The sequence below is a fragment of the Carcharhinus amblyrhynchos genome, chromosome 21 (assembly GCF_965287045.1).
Source record: "Carcharhinus amblyrhynchos chromosome 21, sCarAmb.v2.hapA, whole genome shotgun sequence".
Lineage (NCBI taxonomy): Eukaryota > Metazoa > Chordata > Chondrichthyes > Carcharhiniformes > Carcharhinidae > Carcharhinus > Carcharhinus amblyrhynchos.
In genome coordinates this window covers 9,336,143-9,356,621 of record NC_137344.1, presented here as the reverse complement: position 1 = coordinate 9,356,621, position 20,479 = coordinate 9,336,143, and the positions used below count along the sequence as shown (strand labels likewise).

Genomic DNA, 20,479 nt, shown 5'->3' with positions numbered 1-20,479 from the left:
CCCCCTCCTTGGCCCCTCCCCCTCTCTCCCTCAGGCCGGGTTGCGCGAGCCGCGGCTTCCAGCAGATTCCAGCCAGCGCTCGAGCGGTTCGGACAGCATAGCAGCAGCGGCCGGACTCCTCTCACACACACACTGACCACCCCCCCCGCCTTCCCCTCGCCATCACCATGATTAAAAACGGAGTGGCCTCCAATGACAATGGCTCCCCCGAGAAGAGAAAGCGGATGGTGCGAGTCTGGTGCGACGGCTGGTGAGTTGAGGAACGGGCCTTTAAATCCCAGCTGTCAAGGGAGCGGCAGAGGCAATGAATTTCTTTTTATTAAAGGCAGGGTTCTTGACTGGCGAGGGAGTCAAACTTTAGGGATAGGTGGGTGGGAGGATGGTGGTTGTCAAGGCAGAATATGGAGTTGAGGCCACCATCAGATCAGCCATGATCTTCTGGAGGGATGATGTGGAGATGCCGGCGTTGGGCTGGGGTGAACACAGTAAGAAGTCTCACAACACCAGGTTGGACTTTAACCTGGTCTTCTGGAGGAACACAGTAGGAAGTCTCACAACACCTGTTTGAAGCCCAACCAGTTTAAACCTGGTGTTGTGAGACTTCTTACTGTGTTTACCCCAGTCCAATGCCAGCATCCCTACATCCTGACTTCTGGAGGGACTCAGCAGTCTGGATGGGCTGAATGGCCTCCTCCTCCTGCTCCTAATGGGCAAAAACGTGTCACGGGGTTAAGGCAGGGGATTGGGATTAGGTGGACTACACTTTCAGTCAGCCACTGCAAACTTGATGGGCTGAATAGCCACACCGCCCCCCCCCCCCCAGCTTCTGTGATTAATCGGTGATTAACTCATATCCACTTGTCCAATCCCCTGTATCGAAAGCATTGCCAGTACCAGAAGTACATCTCAAAAAAGAACCAGGTAAAATGTTCAGCCTGGAATAGAATTTGAGGGCAAATGGGTAGGGAGGAGCTGCCTTTAAATCTGAGCTAATGCATGAAGGTTTTCCTGAAGGCAAGAGGTCTCTAAAATTTCAGCCCTTGTATTTAAACAAGAAATTAACAACTGCAGCAGAAAAGATTGTACAAAAAAAGGTGACATAAACCATTAAATACTTCCACCAGTTAAAAAGTGATTGTGATGTTGACTCATAGTTATTATCTGGTACATGGGTCCTCCAAAACCACCAGAGACATTTAGTTCCAGAACAGTACAGGTGTAATGGTTTCGTATAAAGAAGACAAATGAAGGGTTTTTAAAAAAGTTTATTTATTATTCACAAGTAAGGCTTACATTAACACTGCAATGAAGTTACTGTGAAATTCCCCTAGTCGTCACAGTCCAATGGTTGTTCAGATCAATGCATCTAACCAGCACGTCTTTCAGAAAGTCAAAGAAAACCCATGCAGAGAATGTGCAGGGAGAATGTGTAAATTCCACACAGACGGTGACCCAAACCGGGTATCGAACCTGGATCCCTGATGCTGTGAAACAGCGGTGCTAACCACTGTGCTACTATCTATCTCCTGCATAAGTCTTCTAGATTCAAAACAACTCTGCTTTTCTCTCCTAAGATGCTGCCACACGTGAGTTTTTCCAAAGCTTTCTGTTTTTGCCTCAGATCGCCAATATCCACAGTATTTTGCTTTTATTTAGGGTTAGCTCCCACTCCACCTTTCACAGGGTGTCTTTCTGTCACTGCAAGAAGGAGGAAAGCATAAGTTTTCTCATATCGCTCTTTGGATTTGTTTTAAATGTAAACCTTGTGTTGCTAATATAACACAAGATCTGACAGAGTCCTGATTGCTTGTGATATATCGAAGGTCCTTATTGTATCTGTATTCTGATGAGTTAATTTTTATCCATTCTTGTGCAGAAATAACACACAGCGGGTGAAATGAATAATATGAATGTATTCAAAGGGAAGCTTGAAAAAAACACTTGAGGAAGGATGGAACAGAAAGAGATATGCTGCTGAGGTTAGATCTGGTAAATAGAGAGAGGAGAATTATGTGGACCATAAACACCATCATGGATCTGATGGACAGAAAACTGCTGTTGTCCTGTAAATACTTCATAATTTAACTGAGACACTGGGTGTTGCAAAGTATATATATGCCTCCTTGTCCTTGGATCAGGGTGACATTTCAGGGAATTGACTTTTTTTGCTGGACGTGAAGGGTTTCTTTTGAAGTGCAATGTATTTGTCAAGGGTTAAACTATTGCTGTGTGGTGGGTGGGTGGTGTAGGGTAAGGGGGGTGGAGAAAAGAGGATGACTGTGTATGGGATATGTTCTTGGGGTGGACTTGCTACCATAAGATTAGAACGCTTCTTCATCTGCGCTTGTGTTGATTTTTTTTCCCTATTTCATGTATTCTCATTTAACTTTAGCTTCTAACTAATTCAAATTACAACATCCATAATGTTGTGGAATTAAATGCCTCTGAATAATAAGTGGTTTTGGAGGATGCATGTACTGGCTTGTGTCTATAAATCCAGTGGCCAACATCTCAACTTCCTTTTAACTAGCAATTTTTTTTGTTTGTTTTTAATCAGACCTAATTTCCAGTTTTTTTCTCCTGCAGTTGTTAACTTTCTGTTTTAAGTGTCCTTCTTTTGGAGTGCACCTTCTTGACATGAATGACAGCAAGGATCAGAGGGTACTCAACCACGATGATTCACTATGTGGCAAACAGAATTAGGAACTCTGGCATATTTTCCACAAAAAAGCCAGGATATTTAAATCAATAGTAATTGTCTGTGCTGAAATCAGTCTGACACAGGACAAGGATTGAATGTTCCTCTTGGTATGACCGATTGAGCTTTTGGAGGAACCTAGTATTCTAGCTTTAAATAATGTTCATTGCCTTGTGCTACTGTACTAAAAAGTAATGGCTGAAAGCATGTGGATATAATGGAAAAATATGATTTCAGTTTTAACTTTAAACAAACTCTGGTAAACCAAAAATCAATTGCCTCACACTTCAGTATTTACTGCCTAAAGTTGTGTAGATGGTGCTGCAGCTTTCCAACCTGATATCTTCATCTGCATCATTGGTTTGCGACAAATCACTAGAGAAACTCGGTACAATTGAGAATCAAGGTAGTAATGAAACTAAAATTATCTCCCAGGTAAACAATATATGGTAGTCATCCACAATGTTTGAAAAATGTTTGGAGTTTTAATAGCTAAAGAAAGTCTTGGTTGTCGTACTTTATTATTTCTTGACACCTTTGTTATTATGTATAAAGTGAAGCCATAGTTGTAACTTTTCAAAGAAAATCCTGGAAAGTATAGAACTAAATTGAGGGACCTCGGGGTCCTTGTGCATGAGTCGCAAAAACCCAGCTTGCAGGTGCAGCAGGTGGTCAGGAAGGCGAATGGGATGCTGGCCTTCATAGCGAGGGGATTGAATATAAAAGTAGGGAGGTCTTGCTGCAGCTGTATAGGGCATTGGTGAGGCCGCAGCTGGAGTACTGTGTGCAGTTTTGGGCGCCGCACCTGCGCAAGGATATTTTGGCCCTGGAGGGAGTGCAGAGGAGGTTTACTAGGCTGATACTGGAGTTGAGGGGATTGAGCTATGAGGAGAGGCTGAATAAACTAGGCTTGTACTCGTTAGAGTTTAGAAGAATGAGGGGAGATCTCATTGAGACGTATAAGATGATGAATGGGATGGATAGGATAGAGGTGGAGAGACTCTTCCCACTCAAAAAAGACAGTAGGACTAGGGGGCACAGCCTCAAGATAAAGGGGAGGCGGTTTAGAACGGAGTTGAGGAGGAACTTCTTCACTCAAAGGGTGGTGAATCTCTGGAATTCTCTGCCCGTTGAAGTGGTGGAGGCTGCCTCGCTAAATATTTTTAAGAAGCGGGTTGATGGGTTCTTGATAAGAGAGGGGATTAAGGGTTATGGGGAGAGGGCGGGAAAGTGGAACTGAGCCACAACAGATCAGCCATGATCTTATTGAATGGCGGGGCAGGCTCGAAGGGCTAGATGGCCTACTCCTGCTACTATTTCTTATGTTCTTATGTTCTTAAATTTGGATATAATTTTGAAATGAAAGACAAGAATGAAACAAGTATTTTAATGATTTAAAATATCACATGCTTTGACTGAAGCAAGGGAACATAGATCCAATTCATGATATTGCCAGTTTTTTTTACCACATGGACTGCAGTGGTTCAAGAAGGGAGCTCACCTTTACCTCTCAGGGCAATTAGGGATGGGCAAATAATGTTTGCCTAGCCATTGTCATCCACATTCCATAAACAAATAAGTAAAAGAAACACAAGTTCCAAAATTATGTCAGGACTATACTGAAAATATTTTATTCTTCTTTGTCCTGATTGTAATCTGCTGAATTGTTTTAAGAGATTTGATTCATTATTGTCACATGTATTAATATATAGTGAAAAGTATTGTTTCTTGCATGCTATACAGACAATGCATACTGTTCATAGAGAAGGAAAGGAGTGCAAAATGTAATGTTATAGTCATATCTAGGGTATAGAGAAAGATCAACTTAGAGCGAGATAGGTCCATTCAAAAGTCCGATGGCAGCAGGGAAGAAGCTGCTGGTTGGTAAGTGAGACTGAGTCCATCTGTGAGTACCGAAATTCTATAAATATTCTAAAACCAATCTACATCATAGAGAGTGAACATCTTCACTTTGTGCTATTTGCTGTATCCACCTTCACAACATGCAGATAAATGCATTTTACCCCATACTTGAACTTGATAGTCTTGAACAAGTCATGTGCTTTTTCTTTTCTGACCTTCTCCATGAAAATTGCTGCCTTGTATTTTAACCCTCGACTTGCAAAATGTCTAGTCATAGGGGAAACTACAAATAAACTATAAAGTAGATCTAGCATGAGCTGAACAATGTTAGTAAATTGCATTATAACAATGTTTCTTTAGCACAGTAAAGAAGTTCCTCTAGAATGCTCCTGGACAACAATGTGAATTTATAAATTATTTATCATCATAATTAAAGTATGTACCTACAAGCAGTAAATGATTTCACATCAGCTCCTTCTGGGTTTCAGAAGTCTCCCAAGTTTCATAAAACAATCTCTTAGCTTTGGTTAAACCTATACTCTACATGGCAATAGCTGAGGGAGCAACAGTGAAAAAAAGTGATCACCTGTTAGGTTTAGTTATAGCTTCAGTGCATCTGCTTTTTCTTTCCACGGACTGTTTCACAGTGTACAAAGTAGCTTTGAAGAGGAGCACATAAAAATGAGCTCCAGGCTATTGACTAACCAAATATTAACTAACATTGGATGACCAAAAGTAGATTAACAAAGGAAGCTTATCACATATGGAAGATGTCTATATTACTTTGTGAACCTAAGGAGAAATGATTAACGTCAAAATCAATTTGTCTTATTAATATTGGTCCAGTATACTGACATCACCTCTACTGAATAGAAAATCCTAACTTACTGCTGGATTTTAGTTATTAAATTAGACGTATGAATTTGTGTAATGTTTATCAGGTTTAAAGTGGATTAAGATCCAATGTACCCTAATTGTGATTGAACTTTAGCTGAAATATTTAATTTAGATGTGGCTGCTGGTGTGATTCCAGGATGCTGTCAGGGTCAAGAATATCACTAGCTGCAAAGCATCCTGAACATTAGTACAACCAAAGTGGGATATTTTTCTGCAGCCAAAATTTGTGGAGCTAAGTAAGAAATTAGAAAGCAGGACCTCAAAAATAGTGATCTCCAGATTAATAGCAACATAGAGCATTACAGCGCAGTACAGGCCCTTCAGCCCTCAATGTTGTGCCGAGCTACGTCCAATCCCAAGATCAAGCTATCCCCTCCCTATAATTCAGGAGTGCTCCATGTGCCTATCCAGTAACCGCTTGAAAGTTCCTAAAGTGTCTGACTCCACCATCACAGCAGGCAGTCTATTCCACACCCCAACCACTCTGAGTAAAGAATCTTACCTCAGACATCCCTCCTATATCTCCCACCGTGAGCCTTATAGTTATGCCCCCCAGTAACAGCTACATCCACCCGAGGAAATAGTCTCTGCACATCTGCTCTATCTATCCCTCTCATCATCTTATAAACCTCTAAGTCGCCTCTCATCCTCCTCCACTCCAAAGAGATAAGCCCCAGCTCCCTCAACCTTTCCTCATAAGACCTACCCTCCAAACCAGGCAGCATCCTGGTAAATCTCCTCTGCACTCTCTCCAATGCTCCCACATCCTTCTTATAATGAGGTGACCAGAACTGAACACAATATTCCAAATCTGGTCTCACCAATGTCTGGTATAGTTGCAGCATAACCCCATGGCTCTTAAACTCAAACCCCGCGTTAATAAACGTTAACACACTATAAGCCTTCTTCACGGCTCTATCCACTTAAGTGGCAACCTTCAGAGATCTGTGGATGTGAACCCCAAGATCCCTCTGTTCCTCCACATTCCTTAGAACCCTGCTGTTGACACTGTAATCTGCATTCAAGTTTGTCCTACCAAGGTGTGAGGTGATTCATTTATCAGGGTTAAATTAATCTGACTCCCGTGTGCAAGTGACTATAGAAATAAGATGGAGGAGATGAATGCATGGCTGGAAAGATGTCAAAGGATGGAAAGCTTTAGATTCTTTGGATATCATGATCAGATCTGGAGGAGATGGGACCTGCATGGCCCAGTTGCATAACCGGGACCAGTTTCCTTGTAAAGTTATTTGCTATCATGGAGAGTTTAAATTAATTTGGCAGGCGTGTGGAACCAGGAAGCAATATTACAGAAGCATACCAAGGTGCACAAAATACAGGGAGAGATAGAAAGCACTACGATAGTACTTGAGACAAAGTTTGAAGTTCAAAATCATGAGTGGTCTGGGTGGAGCCTAAAAAATACGTTCCCGTTGGTGAAAGGATCAAGAATCAGAGAGCAAATATTTAAGGAAACTGCCAAAGATGGAACACAAGGAGAAACTTCTCCAGACAGCGAGTAATTAAGTTCTGCAGTATACAGCCTGCGAATGTGGTGGAGGCAGGGTCGATTGAGGCTTTCAGAAGAGATCTGAAAAGCAAAAAGCACTAGGGTCCTAAGTTATTTATGTGGGTTTAAAGCAAGGTGGAAGTAATAAAGTCTAAGTTAGGCATAGAGCATTCTGGGCTTTATCAATAGGGGCAGAGAGTACGAAAATAAAAGTTATGTTAAACTTGTGTAAAACACTCATTTAAATTTAATTGGAGTATTGTGTCTAATTCTGGACACTACACCTCAGAAAAGGTGAGGGTGCAGAAAAGATTCACCTGAATGGTTCCAGATTTGAGGAATTTCAATTACATGGAAGGATTGGAGAAGTTGGGCACTTCTCAAAGCAGAGAAGATTGAGAAGAAATGTGATGAAATTCAAAATCATGAGGAGTCTAGATGGAATTTAAAAAAAAAAATTCCCATTGATAGAAGGATCAAGAACCAGAGGGCAAATATTGATGCTAAGACAAGGAGAAACTTCTCCAGACAACGAATGGTTAGGATCTGCAACACACAACCTGTGAATTTGGTGGAGGCAGGGTTGATTGAGGCTTTCAAAAGAGAATTTAATCATTATCCGAAAAAGCAAAAATTTGCAGGATGTTGGGGTAAAGGCGGGGGGGGGGGGGGGGGGGCGGGGGGTGGTGGCGGTGGCGGCGGCACTAGATGATTTGCTCCTTCAGGTGGCTGGCCAGCGTAGAGACAATTGGCAACATAGCCTACTCCTATGCTGTAGCCATTCTATGATTCTGTGATCATATTTAGTCTGGTGTAAGATGTATGCACGTGTACAAGAATCTATAATATTCAAAAATAGTTATTGGTCACAAAGCTGTGTTTGATAAACATGGTACTCTAATTGACTGGGCCTTTTTCACATTTATAGGGCTGCTTTTGAATGAATAAGCTGTTTCCTTAATATTGAATTCTGTTTTGAAGGTTAGGTATTCGTGTAATTTTAATGCTGTAATTTAGTCACAAAGTTCAGATGATATCATTTGAGGAGGTCAGGGTTTGCAGAGTTTACGTTATTGTGTAGCTTGAGGAAGCAGTGAGCTATGATGATGTGAGAATTTTATTGTTCTAAAATTAGTACCGTACTTGCAGAGTTGATATTGTTATCACAGCACTTTTTATATTGATGAAATTTAATTAAGACTGATATTTTGCAATCAACTTTTGATTACTTAGAATCATAAAATTGCTACAGTGCAGAAGAGGCAATTCAGCCCATCAATTCTGCACCAACTTGGTGATAGAGTATCTTATCCAAGCCCTCTCCCCTTTCCCTGTAACCCTACACATTTCCCATAGCTAATCCAACTAACCAACACATCTTGGGACACTAAAGGGCAATTCAGCATGGACAATCCACCAAACCTTGCGCAAGCATGTCAGAATGTAATTCTGGAACAATTTTATCTATGATTAATATCTTTCAGATCCTTTCAATGGAAAACATTTTCAATTTACGGAATAATCTGTGTGATATCTTATATTGGGGTAGATTAAATAATGGGGCTGTTTCTGAGCTTGGAAGTGGAACTGAACTTTGCACAGGCATTTTGTTTTGATGTCATAATGTAAGTTGAAGGGTCGCATGCTGAAAATGCTGCTCTGCTTTACTGATGAGACAAATCCTTAACAAATAACTTATGGAAGCTTATAGAGGAAATCAATATTTTCTGTAATCTGGAAAGATGTATAGATAATTATATAATTGAATAATGAATTGGAATCAGTAACTTGCAGTAGAATTGTGAATAATTTTTCAAGAGGCAGAAAAAAGGAGCACTTTAAACAATAGAATCCTCATTATTGCAGTGTAGTCTTCATGCCAAAGATTCCATAAATATTTGTGAGCACATGATTATTCACATGTCCTGTGCATAATTAAATAGCTGAAAGAGCTCTATTTATTTGAAATACAATAGCAGAGGATAAACTGCTGAAAAATCTGTTGCATTTCCCAATGTTGTTTTTATTTGGACCAAACGTGTAGAAACCTAGTAAGGATTAAGGCTGACTTGAGTTTATAACATGGAATGTACTTACAGAAACTTTATACAAGCTGCCATTGTGTGAACTTGCAATGTAATTTTTAAGAAGAAATTTTAAAAAACAAGACAAGTTGGGAAGTTGCAAAAATCTATCTATCCATCAAACCTTCCCACCAACAGCAAATCTCCTGTCGTGAAGAACTGGACCTTTTAGTTGTTCTCAATGTTTGTATCCACCATAATTGCACTCTAACGAGACAGTCCAACTTGAATATGGCCACATTTTACAACAGAAAAATATATTGTGCATTTCATAAAATAATGTTCCCATGGTTATAAAACGATCTCACCTATCTTGCCATGAGTAAAAACCTGTATCTGTATTTGTTTTAATTAAGCTCCTTGAAAGTATCACTGCTTAGTAACTGCATGCTTCATTACATGGCGTGAACTAACAACCAACTGATTTGATTGATCTTTGGCTGTGGGAGGTCTTTTCAGGCACCAAACAAGTAAATGAACTCAAATTAACTTAGGGACAAATTAAAAGGAGCAGCCCCCCAAAAAGGAAGGGGGGATGGCCCGAACAAAGAACATATCTTTGGCTGTGTGATATCCTGAAGTTTTGCATGATGCTAAAAAACGCAATTTCTTTCTCCCACCCCCCCTACAAACATCCTTTTGTTTTCCACCTGTGGCGACTGGAAACATTTTTGAATTGTTTGTGGTCTCTAGAAGATTACTTTGTTCTTAGATAATCTTTTCTTTGAGACTTTATTTGCCCTTGTACAATTGTTTTTAGTATACATCAATTTATGTTCTTTCCTTTACTGGCTTTTGATCCATATGCCTTTAAATTCCCTTAGTGGCTAATGTTTGTCGTATGATCCTGTTAAAATTTGGTGTCATCGGCAGCCATGTGTCCATGTAAATAATAAATAGGCTAAATTATAATAAATTATAATTAGAATGGATTATTCCAGAGCTTCCTCTGGATTTGGCCCCAATTGTTCCAACCGTTACCCTTTTTCGAGTCAGCAAAAGATTTTATGAGACTGTGTTCTCTCCAGCCCCACAGTCTCAACTACTTGATTAATTAAAAAACTACTTGATTTTTCACAGCAATGTACGAGAAAAGACCATTGTATTCAGGCAGATTAATTTAAAGAGCAGTTAACTGACTTGCCAAATTCAGAATGAATGTTTGCGCTTGATAAATGAAACTAAAATTAGCTCTTTCAACATCACTTTGGCAACTTTGCAAAGGAAAGCTTTTGCAACATGACCATTGCAGAAACTGCCAGTTCCCCACAAGGAGTAGCAAACCTGCAAATAAGCTGAACACATTCTCTAAAGTCCACTTCCAAGTTGATCCAGTTGAAAACTTGTAGTCTTCTAGCTATCAGGATTAGCAACACTCATCATGCTTACTTTCAGGTTGCAACTGGCTTTGCAAGTCTAAGCGACAGTGCTGATAGCACTGGCATCATGTAGGTAAAATGTCGCTCCTGATGCATTATAGACTTTTAACTGGATTGTATTAAGTAAGCCCTGATGTTAAAAATGCATTGTTGCCTGTGTCTTGTGGTGATGTCGCTTCCAATTGTTAATGATACAAGCCTGTAAAGCAAAAGATTTCTTTTGGCCAAATGTACTTTAACTTTTAGACAGTTTTATATAAATTGTTAAGTTAAATTATAATTTTATGGAAATTTTCTATTTCAGATTTATCCTTAAAGTGTTGGTTTTAAAAATAGTTACAAACCACTTCCTCGCATGGTGTCATTTTCAGACAACAAAATGTCATTTGGGCAGTGGCTGTTTTCCCCCCCCCCCCCCCCCCGCCCCGCCAAAACAAAACTGAGTAAAATGTCAAACAAGAAATATTAAGTCAGTTGCCTGGAGTCAAAGAAACAAAAGTTAGGGGCAGCATATAAGAGACCTAATAAATCCCTATGTTTATGTCAAAAGGAAAGTGTCTTCAGCTGGTTTCAGGTACAGTTAGAGTAAGTTTCAGGAAAGTTGTTGGAAACTTGCATTTCCTGCCATCTGCTTAGATTGAAGTGACTGTTGAAGGCAACATGTTGTGGACTGGCCAAAAATTACTGCTGTGGTGAGGGCATTGCAGAGGATTCAGAAAAGATTCACGAGAATGGTTCCAGAGGTGAAGAAACTTCTTTAGCCATCTATCCATAAGCAAAGGTACTTTTTACAAGACTATAGCTAATTTCCTTAAACCCTCAGTTGATGTGGTCTAATTTAAAGCAACACACAAAAAATCCACTTTATGATTAACTCCAAAGGTTAGTTTATTTCTCATTCAAACCCAGCATTAGGGAGAAGTGGGTGAGATGGGAACATTCGCAACCTTGCACACATATGCAATAGGGGGGATAGAGAGAATATTTTTACACCTAAGGATAAAAACAATAAAAGAACCACCAAAATTACTATTAGTTTACATGATTTACAGAAACCAGAAGGTCAGGGAGTTTCCTACATGGTGGAGTTCAGTTCAGATGAATCCTTGGCTGGTGATAGCAGCCTGATAGTTCTTTAAAGAGAATGTTCTTTACAGCACAATGCAATTTCAGTATCTAGATTGCTTGCAACTAATAGTTGGATGATTTTAAAATAAAACAAGCTTGGACAAGTTTACAGATGGTGGCTGACTGCATGGTCAGTTGACAGCCCCTCTGTTGTCCTTTCCCAGTTGAAAATAGTCAGCAGACTAACCTGTGAGGCTAGAAGTGTAACATTAAAACCAACTATGAGGCTAGAAACATGGGATCAAGTGATGTGGCCTATTAGTCAATCGCAGCTTCATAGGCAGTTTCTCTGCTTCTGGCTTAAATCCATTGTTTCCTTTACGAATGAAATGGTGGCTGCTCACACCTCTTTGGGTGTAACTAATCTTAATGTCTTTGTTATGATTCTGGCTGGGGAGCCAATTCACCTGATAGCCTTCCAGTTTTGTGATAGCAATGTAGCTTTACAATGGGGTGTTAGATTCCACATGAATGAAAGTGGAAGCGTAGATGAAGTCGAAATGATTGAGAGTTTCAGGTTTCTGTGTGTCCAGATCACCAACAACTTGTTCTGGTCCCTCCATGCTACAGTTAAGGAAGCCCATCAACACCTCTATTTTCTTAGGAGGCAAAGGAAATTTGGCATGTCCACTATGACTCTCATCAACCTTTACAGATGCACCATAGAAAGCACCCTTTCTGGTTGTGTCACAGCTTGGTATGGTTCCTGCTCTGTCCAAGACTCCAAGAAATACAAAGCGTCACTTTGCCTCGGAAATGCAGCCAGCATAATCAACGACCCCCATGCACCCCTGACATACTCTCTCTCATCTTCTTCCGTTGGGAAAAAGACACAAGTCCGAGGACACATATCAACTGACTCAAGAACAGCTCATGCCCTGCTGCTATCAGACTTTTGAATGAACCTATCTTGCGTTAAGTTGAGCTTTCTCTAAACCCTAGCTATGACTGGAACACTACATTCTGCACGTATCCTTCTCTATGTATAGCATGCAAGAAACAATATTTTCACTGTGACAATAATAAATCCAATCAAATCGAAAAGGAACTCTTGTCCTTGTACTCTGGTAGCTTTTAAGTCAGATGGCCAATTCTGCAAATCATGTGACTGGCATCAGCCATATTTTGGTTCAGCAAAAGTCTATTTTAAAACAATGACAAAAGAATGACGTTTGATCACAGTATTCTTTATTTGTTTCATGTCTTACTGACATGTCACGAGGGAGAAACTGTTCTCATTGATGCAAGAATCAGAGGACACAGATTTAAGGTTATTGATAAAAGGTGCAGCAGTGTCATGAGGAAGACCTTTGTCATACATTAAGTGCTTAGGATCTGGGATGCACTGCCTGACTGTGGTAGAGGCAGGCCAGTTGAGTTTCAAAAGGGGATTGGATAATTATTTGATGTAGAAGAATTTTGCAGGACTACAGGAAAAAGGCAGGATCTTTAGAGCTCTGATGAAGTGTCATCCAGACTCTCAACATTGGCTCTGTTCTCTCTCCACAGATGCTGTCTGACCTGCTGACGTTTTCCAGCATTTTCTGCTTTTGTGTCATTAGAGCTATCGCTCTCAGGGAGAGGTTTTAGATGAATGATGAATATGAAATTTTTTTAAGGAACTTAAATTTCCCTGAAATCTGTTTTAACAGATTTAATCTGTTGGAAAACAAACACATGGAGATCTGCTGTACATCATGTGCTTTGTGTAAGCTTAACAAAAATATGGGGAATTATTTAATAATACATTCGTGTCTCTAACTTTCAGCTATGATATGGTGCATTATGGTCACTCCAACCAGCTGAGGCAGGCACGTGCTATGGGTGATTATCTCATTGTTGGAGTACATACAGATGGTAAGTTGCAAAATAAATATCTGTGTATTAGGTGTTGTATTGATAGTGATTATCACAACTTTTTTTTAATTCATTAAATCATTTGAGTTGTACAACAAACCCAGTAGTTCAGTGTTTCTCAGCATTGTAAAAGTGGAAGGTTATTTGTAAGATCACAAAGTTATGATTGATGTGCCTTTTTAATGCATTACTTTGTATACAAAGATGCCTACAATAATGTAACTCTCAAATGCAGTCAATGTGAGACCATGGAAATCTTTAATGACCCCGAATGTGGACACGGATGGTGTATAAATAATGTAAAGACAGAGAGGGGCAACAATTCCTAGATTGTGTTCAGGAAATTCTTTTTACGTCACAATATGTCTAGTCCAACAAGAAATGCACTGCTGAACCTTGGAAATGAGGTGGACCAGACTAAGTGTCAGTGGAGCAAGACAAGAATCATTGTATTGTAAAGTTTAGGATGCTGATGAAGAAGGAAAACAGGCAACATTTCCGCTTCCCAAGATCCCAGAGTAAAAATAATTACTTGGGAGAGGGCTGACTTCAGTGGGGCAATAACGGAACTCGGCCAGTTGGACTGGACAAAAGGTTGGCAGGAAAATCTATAGCTTAACAAAGGGTTACCTTCAAAACAGAAATAGTCTGCTCACAATCAAGGTGTATTCCTGTAAAAGGGAATGGTAGGGAAAACAAATCCATTGGTCCTTGGATGAGAAATGAGATAGAAATTAAGTTAAGGAACAAAAAATGTGCTATGGGGTAACAAGTAGAAAGTATAGTTGAGAATCAAGAGGAATACAGAGGGTTCAAAGGGGAGGTGAAAACGTACATTGGAGAAGCAGAGAGGGATTATGAGAAAAACTGGCAGCCAACATTAAACAGGAATCCCAAAATCTATCTGTAAATGAATAATGAAAGGAAGAGGGGCTGATTGGGTCCAAAAAAGGAATTTACACATGGAGGCTGGGACATGGCTGTGAAATTAAACTAATTCTTTGCATCTCTCTTTACCAAGGAGATGCTTACTCAGGGCATGGTAACACATGAGGAAATTCTGTTCTTAGGAGGGTTCAAGATTGATAAGGAGGAAGTATTGAATAGGCTGCCATTACTGAAAGTTGACAAAACACTGAGGTTGGGACTGTATGAAAATCATCTAAGCATATTGATGGAAGTGAGAGTGGAAATAGCAGGGGCTTTGGCTGTAATCTTCCAGCGGGTCCTTAGACTCAGGAATTGCCAGAGCGCTGGAGAATTGCAAAAATGCTCACAAATGTTGCCAGGGTGGCCCCCGCAATTATAGGCCAGTCAGTTTAAAAGTAGTGATGGGTGAGTTTCCAGAAACAATTAGATAGAATTTGTAGTCAAATGGAAAAATGTGGGTTGATCAGGAAGAGCCAGCATGGATTCTAAAGGGGAATCATGGTTTGCTACTTGCTAGAGTTTTGAAGTGGTAACGGAAAAGTTCGGTGAGGGTGATGCTGATGATGTGGTGTATGTGGACTTTCAGAAGGCATTCAATAAAGTTCCACACAAGACTTGTGAGAAAAGTTGCAGCTCATGAAATAAAATGCACAGTAGCACCAAAATTGGCTGAATAATAGGAAGCAGAGAGTAATGGCCAATGGATATTTTTTGGGCTGGAGGAAGGAGTCGATATTAGGACCCTTGCTTTTCCTGGTGTATATAAATGATCTAGATTTTGGAGTGCAAGGGAAAATTTCAAAGTTTGCAGATAATGTTAGGTGAATTGGCCATGCTAAATTGCCCCTTGGTGTCCCAAGGTATGTAAGTTAGATGGATTAGCCGTGGTGAATGTATAGGGTGGGGGAGAGTGGGTAAGACGCATGAGAGAGTTGGTGCAGTTTCGATGGGCCGAATGGCCTCCTGCACTATGCCATACAGTTATTCACTAATCCTCTTTTGATACTGTAGCTCCTGCGTACGTGAAGGAAACATGCTTTTTTGAGATAATAGTTGGGTTGGTTTTTTAGCAATTTTTGTTAGGTTGATTCCTTCCTTTTTGTCACCTTCTAAAACCTGGAGTGGAATATTCAGTGAAATTTGAGTATGATCTCTCAACCGTGTACTGCATCGATCAGTTTCTAGTCAATTGGCATTTTGTATCTTGCACTAAATTCATCTTAGAAATGACACACAGTTATTGGTTAAAGAAAATAAGTTCAAGAGCAGAATGTCAATACTGTGATACATATTAGTTGAAATGTGACCATAGTCTATTAAGTTGCATTTGAGCTAACTGGGAATAGAATGCACTTGGTAATCATTCCATTAATTTATTATTTTCCCTATTTTTAATCATCTAATGGAAGGTTAAGAAAATTAATAATTGAAGTCTTCTTAATTTGTTTTCAGAGGAAGTCGCCAAGCACAAAGGTCCACCTGTATTTACACAGGAGGAGCGTTATAAGATGGTCCGTGCGATTAAGTGGGTTGATGAGGTCATTGAGGGAGCACCATATGTAACAACACTTGAAACACTGGATAAATATAACTGTGATTTTTGTGTCCATGGAGGTATGTTGTGTCCAATGATCTCATCAATTTCTCCTGGTCATTCAAGGTTATATGCTGTTGAAACACTTTAATATCTGCGTGAAACTGGTTACATACTCCTACAAATTCAAGTGAAACGTTTAGAACATTACAGTGCAGTACAGGCCCTTCGGCCCTCGATGTTGCGCTGACCAGTGGAACCAATCTAATGACCCTCTAACCTAAACTATTCCAATATTATCCATATGCCTATCCAATGACCATTTGAATGCCCTTAAATTTGGCGAGTCAAACAGGTCAGGTATAGTTCAAACAGTTCTGTTGGATGTTTCGTTCCTTTGTCATGCGGTGTAGTGATGATTCTTAATTTATTTGCTAATTTTTATTTTGTAGATGACATTACTTTGACTGCTGATGGAAAAGACACTTATGAAGAAGTAAAGAAAATGGGCAGATACAGGTAACCAGGCTACTTAAAGACCAAGTTCCAATTGTTAGAAGTGTGTGCCTACCTTGTAATAAGATGTAAATATTTTAATCAGTCATCAACCTATCTGAAATTATATGGCACCTTTAATCCTAAAGGAGTGATATCAAGCTAAATTGGATACTGAGCTGCATAATGTTATATGAGGACAGATATTCGAGAGTTTGACCAAAGGGATGGGTTTTAAGAAACTAATGAGGAGCAGAAGGCTTAGAGAGGGAATTCCAAAGCAGAGTCACAGCAGCAGAAGGCACAGCAGCTACTGGTGGAGCAGTTAAAATCAGAAGCAAGAATTGGAGAATCACAGAGATCCCAATGGGCTAGAGAAGATTGCAGGGATAGGGTAGGTTGAGGAAATAAGGATGAGAATTTCAAAATTGAAGGATTAATGGCCTGGCACCAATGTCAGTCAGTGAGCACATGGTGAATGAAACTTGGTTGAGTTAGGATATATATGGCAGTTTTATTTTTTAATGAGTTCTATTTTTCGAGGGTACAAGATGAAGATGAACTAGGACAGCAGTGGAATAAGTAAGTTGAGAAATAACAAAGGAATGGATGAGAATTTATTTAAGCAGTTAATGAGCTGATGCAGTTAAAGTCTTGAATGATTTATTTAATGAAAAATGTGAGTAACAATATTCATATTGGCCTTTAAAAAACTTTTCAGAGAGTGTAAGCGTACACAGGGTGTTTCCACTACAGACCTGGTTGGCCGAATGCTTCTCATGACTAAAGCTCATCACAGCAATATTGTGAGTAAAATATGTAATTTAGGATTTTAGTCTATAAGGAAGGGATTTTGAGCCCATCGGTGAAATATTATTGATTTTTAGATTGTGTATCTAAACTGTGAAAGCCAGTTAAATTTTTTTGAGTGCTTTAAATAATAGGGGTGATTCTCTCAGAAAAATTCTACGTGTTGAATTTGCATAAAAGCTGGAGTAAATCCAGCTGGTCTTTTTTCAGCGGGAGTATCAAAATGAATCTCTCTCACTCTGTGCACTGCGGAGTGCCTCAGCATGAATCATGCTGAAATTCCTATTATATATGGTATTTCTGCTGGAGAGGCTGGCAGTGTAGCGCTGAGCGGGCCACTGCACATATGTGGGTCTGTCAGCTGAGATCAGCACATGCGCAGTGCCCCTGCACTGCTGGCTTCCCAATTGTTGGCCATCCCCCTGTCCCCACATTGCTGACCTTGTGATCCCCATCTCCCACAATGGCCAGCTCTGATCGCTGGTCTCCCTTCCTCTGTCACTCAGCCTGAGTACAGAGTGGCAACAGGACCCTGCCCCCTTGGCACTGTCTGATGCCCAGTGGACAGTGTCACTGTGCCCTCTGGACATTGGCAGTTTGCCCCTTGGGCCAGGGGCCTAGGCTGGCATTGCCAAGTGACAAATGTCCAAGGGACCCCATCCCCCACCCTGGCATCTGACCTGGGGGACCTTGATTGCTCCCATCCTGCCCTTTACTCCAGCAGGGTCAGGCTGCCAGCTCCCGTAATTGGGGAGCTTTAGTAAATCTCTTTGGAGTGAACCACTTTAGCAAGACAGGAGACACTAGCAGTCCCAGAGATTTCTATTGATATTGATAATGACATTTAAAATACACTGTTGTGGTGATTTAAATAAATTATGCAGAGCTGGCGGTGCTGGTGTCCTGACTGCTAGAGACATGCAGAGACCATGGCCCAGTGGTGAGCCCGCGAAATAGCCTCTTCTCAAGTTTCCCAGCTCACTGCACTACAAAAGCAGCGCAGCGGGCTGGGAGAATTTCCCCGTGTTTTGCTGAAATTTACAAAGTAGCTGGATGCAGAAGAATATCAGTTGGATTGTTTTGGATTAATTTTTCTCTATCTAATCAGAATTTGTCAGCAGATAGTATGGAGGAACATATAAGCGTTATTTTGCTTTGAAAATTGATTTTGTGGTGTATTAACATGTCAACTGAAATTAAGAAGCATGATACAAATAGCTGGATGATTCTGCCTGTCAGACAATAAACTGAATACAGTTAATACAAGCATGAAGAGGAAAGCTCAGGCTGAAATATCAGTGCCAAATTACAGTGAAGTCCTTACAATCTGGCATGCGCAGGGAATGAGTGGTGCTGATTAATAGATTTCAACTTCCCAATCAAATATAGCACAATAGCTTGGACTAATATGCAAGTTAAGAATTGTATTTTCTTTTATTTAAGTAGATGGGTCCTGGATAACTTTGTAATTGCTTCTGGTTGGTAAAGGGACAATTCATGTTAGGGGAACAGCTATAATCCCAGTTGATATTCGAGTGCTGGATAACACAGTTTCCTGTGATATTCTATATATTACGAAAAAGAGACTTGTCGAGTTCTATTGTATTGCACTTTAACAATACCATTTGATCACATTGAGAATAAAAGATGTAGATATATTCTGCAAAGTATAATGATCAATAGTGTACACAATGCATGTTAACAAATATTACAAATGTATTTGATTGGAATCCTGCAGCTGGATAGTGCTAAGCATCAATGCTTATTGTACTGGACTACCAATGCAGCCTTGTCTTTCCATGATTCCATTCTGAGCAGAATCAAAAGAGGAAACAATGAATGGAACCGTTGTCTCTATGAAGGGGAGGGGCAAATTGGAGATCACATAATTATAGATGAGGAAGGCCATTTGGTCCATCTTATTCATCCAGCCAAGATCTGTTAACAGCTCCACTTTTGTAGGCTGGGATTGTTTTAGAAAGAAGAGAAGACTTTAGAGTGGGCAGTAAAAAAATTACAAGAGTGGTTCTAGAGATGTGTGACTTCAGTTATGTGGATAGATTGGAGAAGTGGAGAGGAGATTAGATGGACAGAGAAGTTGGAGAGAAATTGTTCTCATTGATGGAAGAGTTGAGAACTGGAAGATACATTAAAATGCTTGGCAATAGAATCAAAGGCAACACGAGGAAAATGTTTTTATGCCATGAATGTTATCACCTGGAATTCACCACTGAAAGGGTGGCGGAGGCAATTCACTCATGCTTTAGAATTGGATAAGCATCTGTGTGAAAAATTATTGCAAGATTGTTGGGAATGACCAGGGTGTGGGATCAATTAAATTGTTCTTTGAGATCTGTCATAGATGTGACAGACTAAATGGTCTCCTGTGCTGTAACCATGATTCTGTTTCTTGACAGACCTGCTTGTTATACTCGTGAGGAGGGATAGCAGGTGAAGAATGGTGAGGGAACAGTAGTCATCCTGATTAAAACTGAGATGTTTCTATGATAAAATTGGAATTGATGGGGTTAGGATCCCAATTACCTCAACAATTAACATTTTCAGATTTTAGCCTACAAAATTTAGTGAATTGAATTGTCATAAATTTGAAATGCTGTCAGGCTGGACATTTAATTGCAATGGAAGCTGATTTTAAATTTTCTGCCTTTAAATATTGAACATTTAAGAAGTTGAACATCTAGTTATGTGCTTAGTATAAACTTGGATGTATAGTCAGCCTACTAATAAGCAGGATCTCTCTCTATTTTGCTGCTTATTAAAAAGATGACTGACAAAGCATTTCTCCTACTTTATGCTTGGTGTTATTACCTATCTGGGAGTTTAAACTTTTCTGCCTGGAAGTGAAAGAACATTTTCCATCTTGGATTAAATTCCTGCTGTATAGTTCAGTTCAAAAATTTTAATAAAATGCTTTTAGATTTACAGAAAATAATAACTGTCTGGAAGCCAATGTGAGCTAAAAGGGGCAAGCTAGTCTGAAATCTTAAGGTTTTGAACAAATCTCATGGGAAGCAAGATGCAAATCACCTGTTCACTATTATTAAATAAAATGTATAAATTAATTTAAAAAATATGAAATTATACCATTTGAAATATATTTATATTCCCCTCAACTCCTCTACAGGAAAAAAATTCAGACTACCAGGAGCACACTGACAACTTCGGCAAGGTATTGGTTCAGTTTCTTTTTTGTCTTCCTTTGCATGTTCTGGGCTTTTATTTTCAATCTTTAATTTCCTTTATTATGAAAGAACAATATTTTATGTGCCAATA

General features: G+C 39.8%; 1 protein-coding gene across 1 annotated transcript in view; it reads left to right on the top strand.

The window, feature by feature from the left end:
* Window positions 1-26: 26 nt before the first annotated feature.
* pcyt2 (phosphate cytidylyltransferase 2, ethanolamine) overlaps window positions 27-20,479 on the top strand; it is a 42,600-nt gene continuing 22,147 nt past the window's right edge. Inside the window, exons 1-6 of the mRNA XM_080209457.1 lie at window positions 27-250; window positions 13,328-13,416; window positions 15,799-15,960; window positions 16,333-16,399; window positions 17,097-17,181; window positions 20,331-20,375. Coding sequence (XP_080065583.1) covers window positions 168-250; window positions 13,328-13,416; window positions 15,799-15,960; window positions 16,333-16,399; window positions 17,097-17,181; window positions 20,331-20,375 — 531 coding nt within the window. The 5' untranslated portion in view covers window positions 27-167. The remainder of the gene's footprint in view (window positions 251-13,327; window positions 13,417-15,798; window positions 15,961-16,332; window positions 16,400-17,096; window positions 17,182-20,330; window positions 20,376-20,479) is intronic.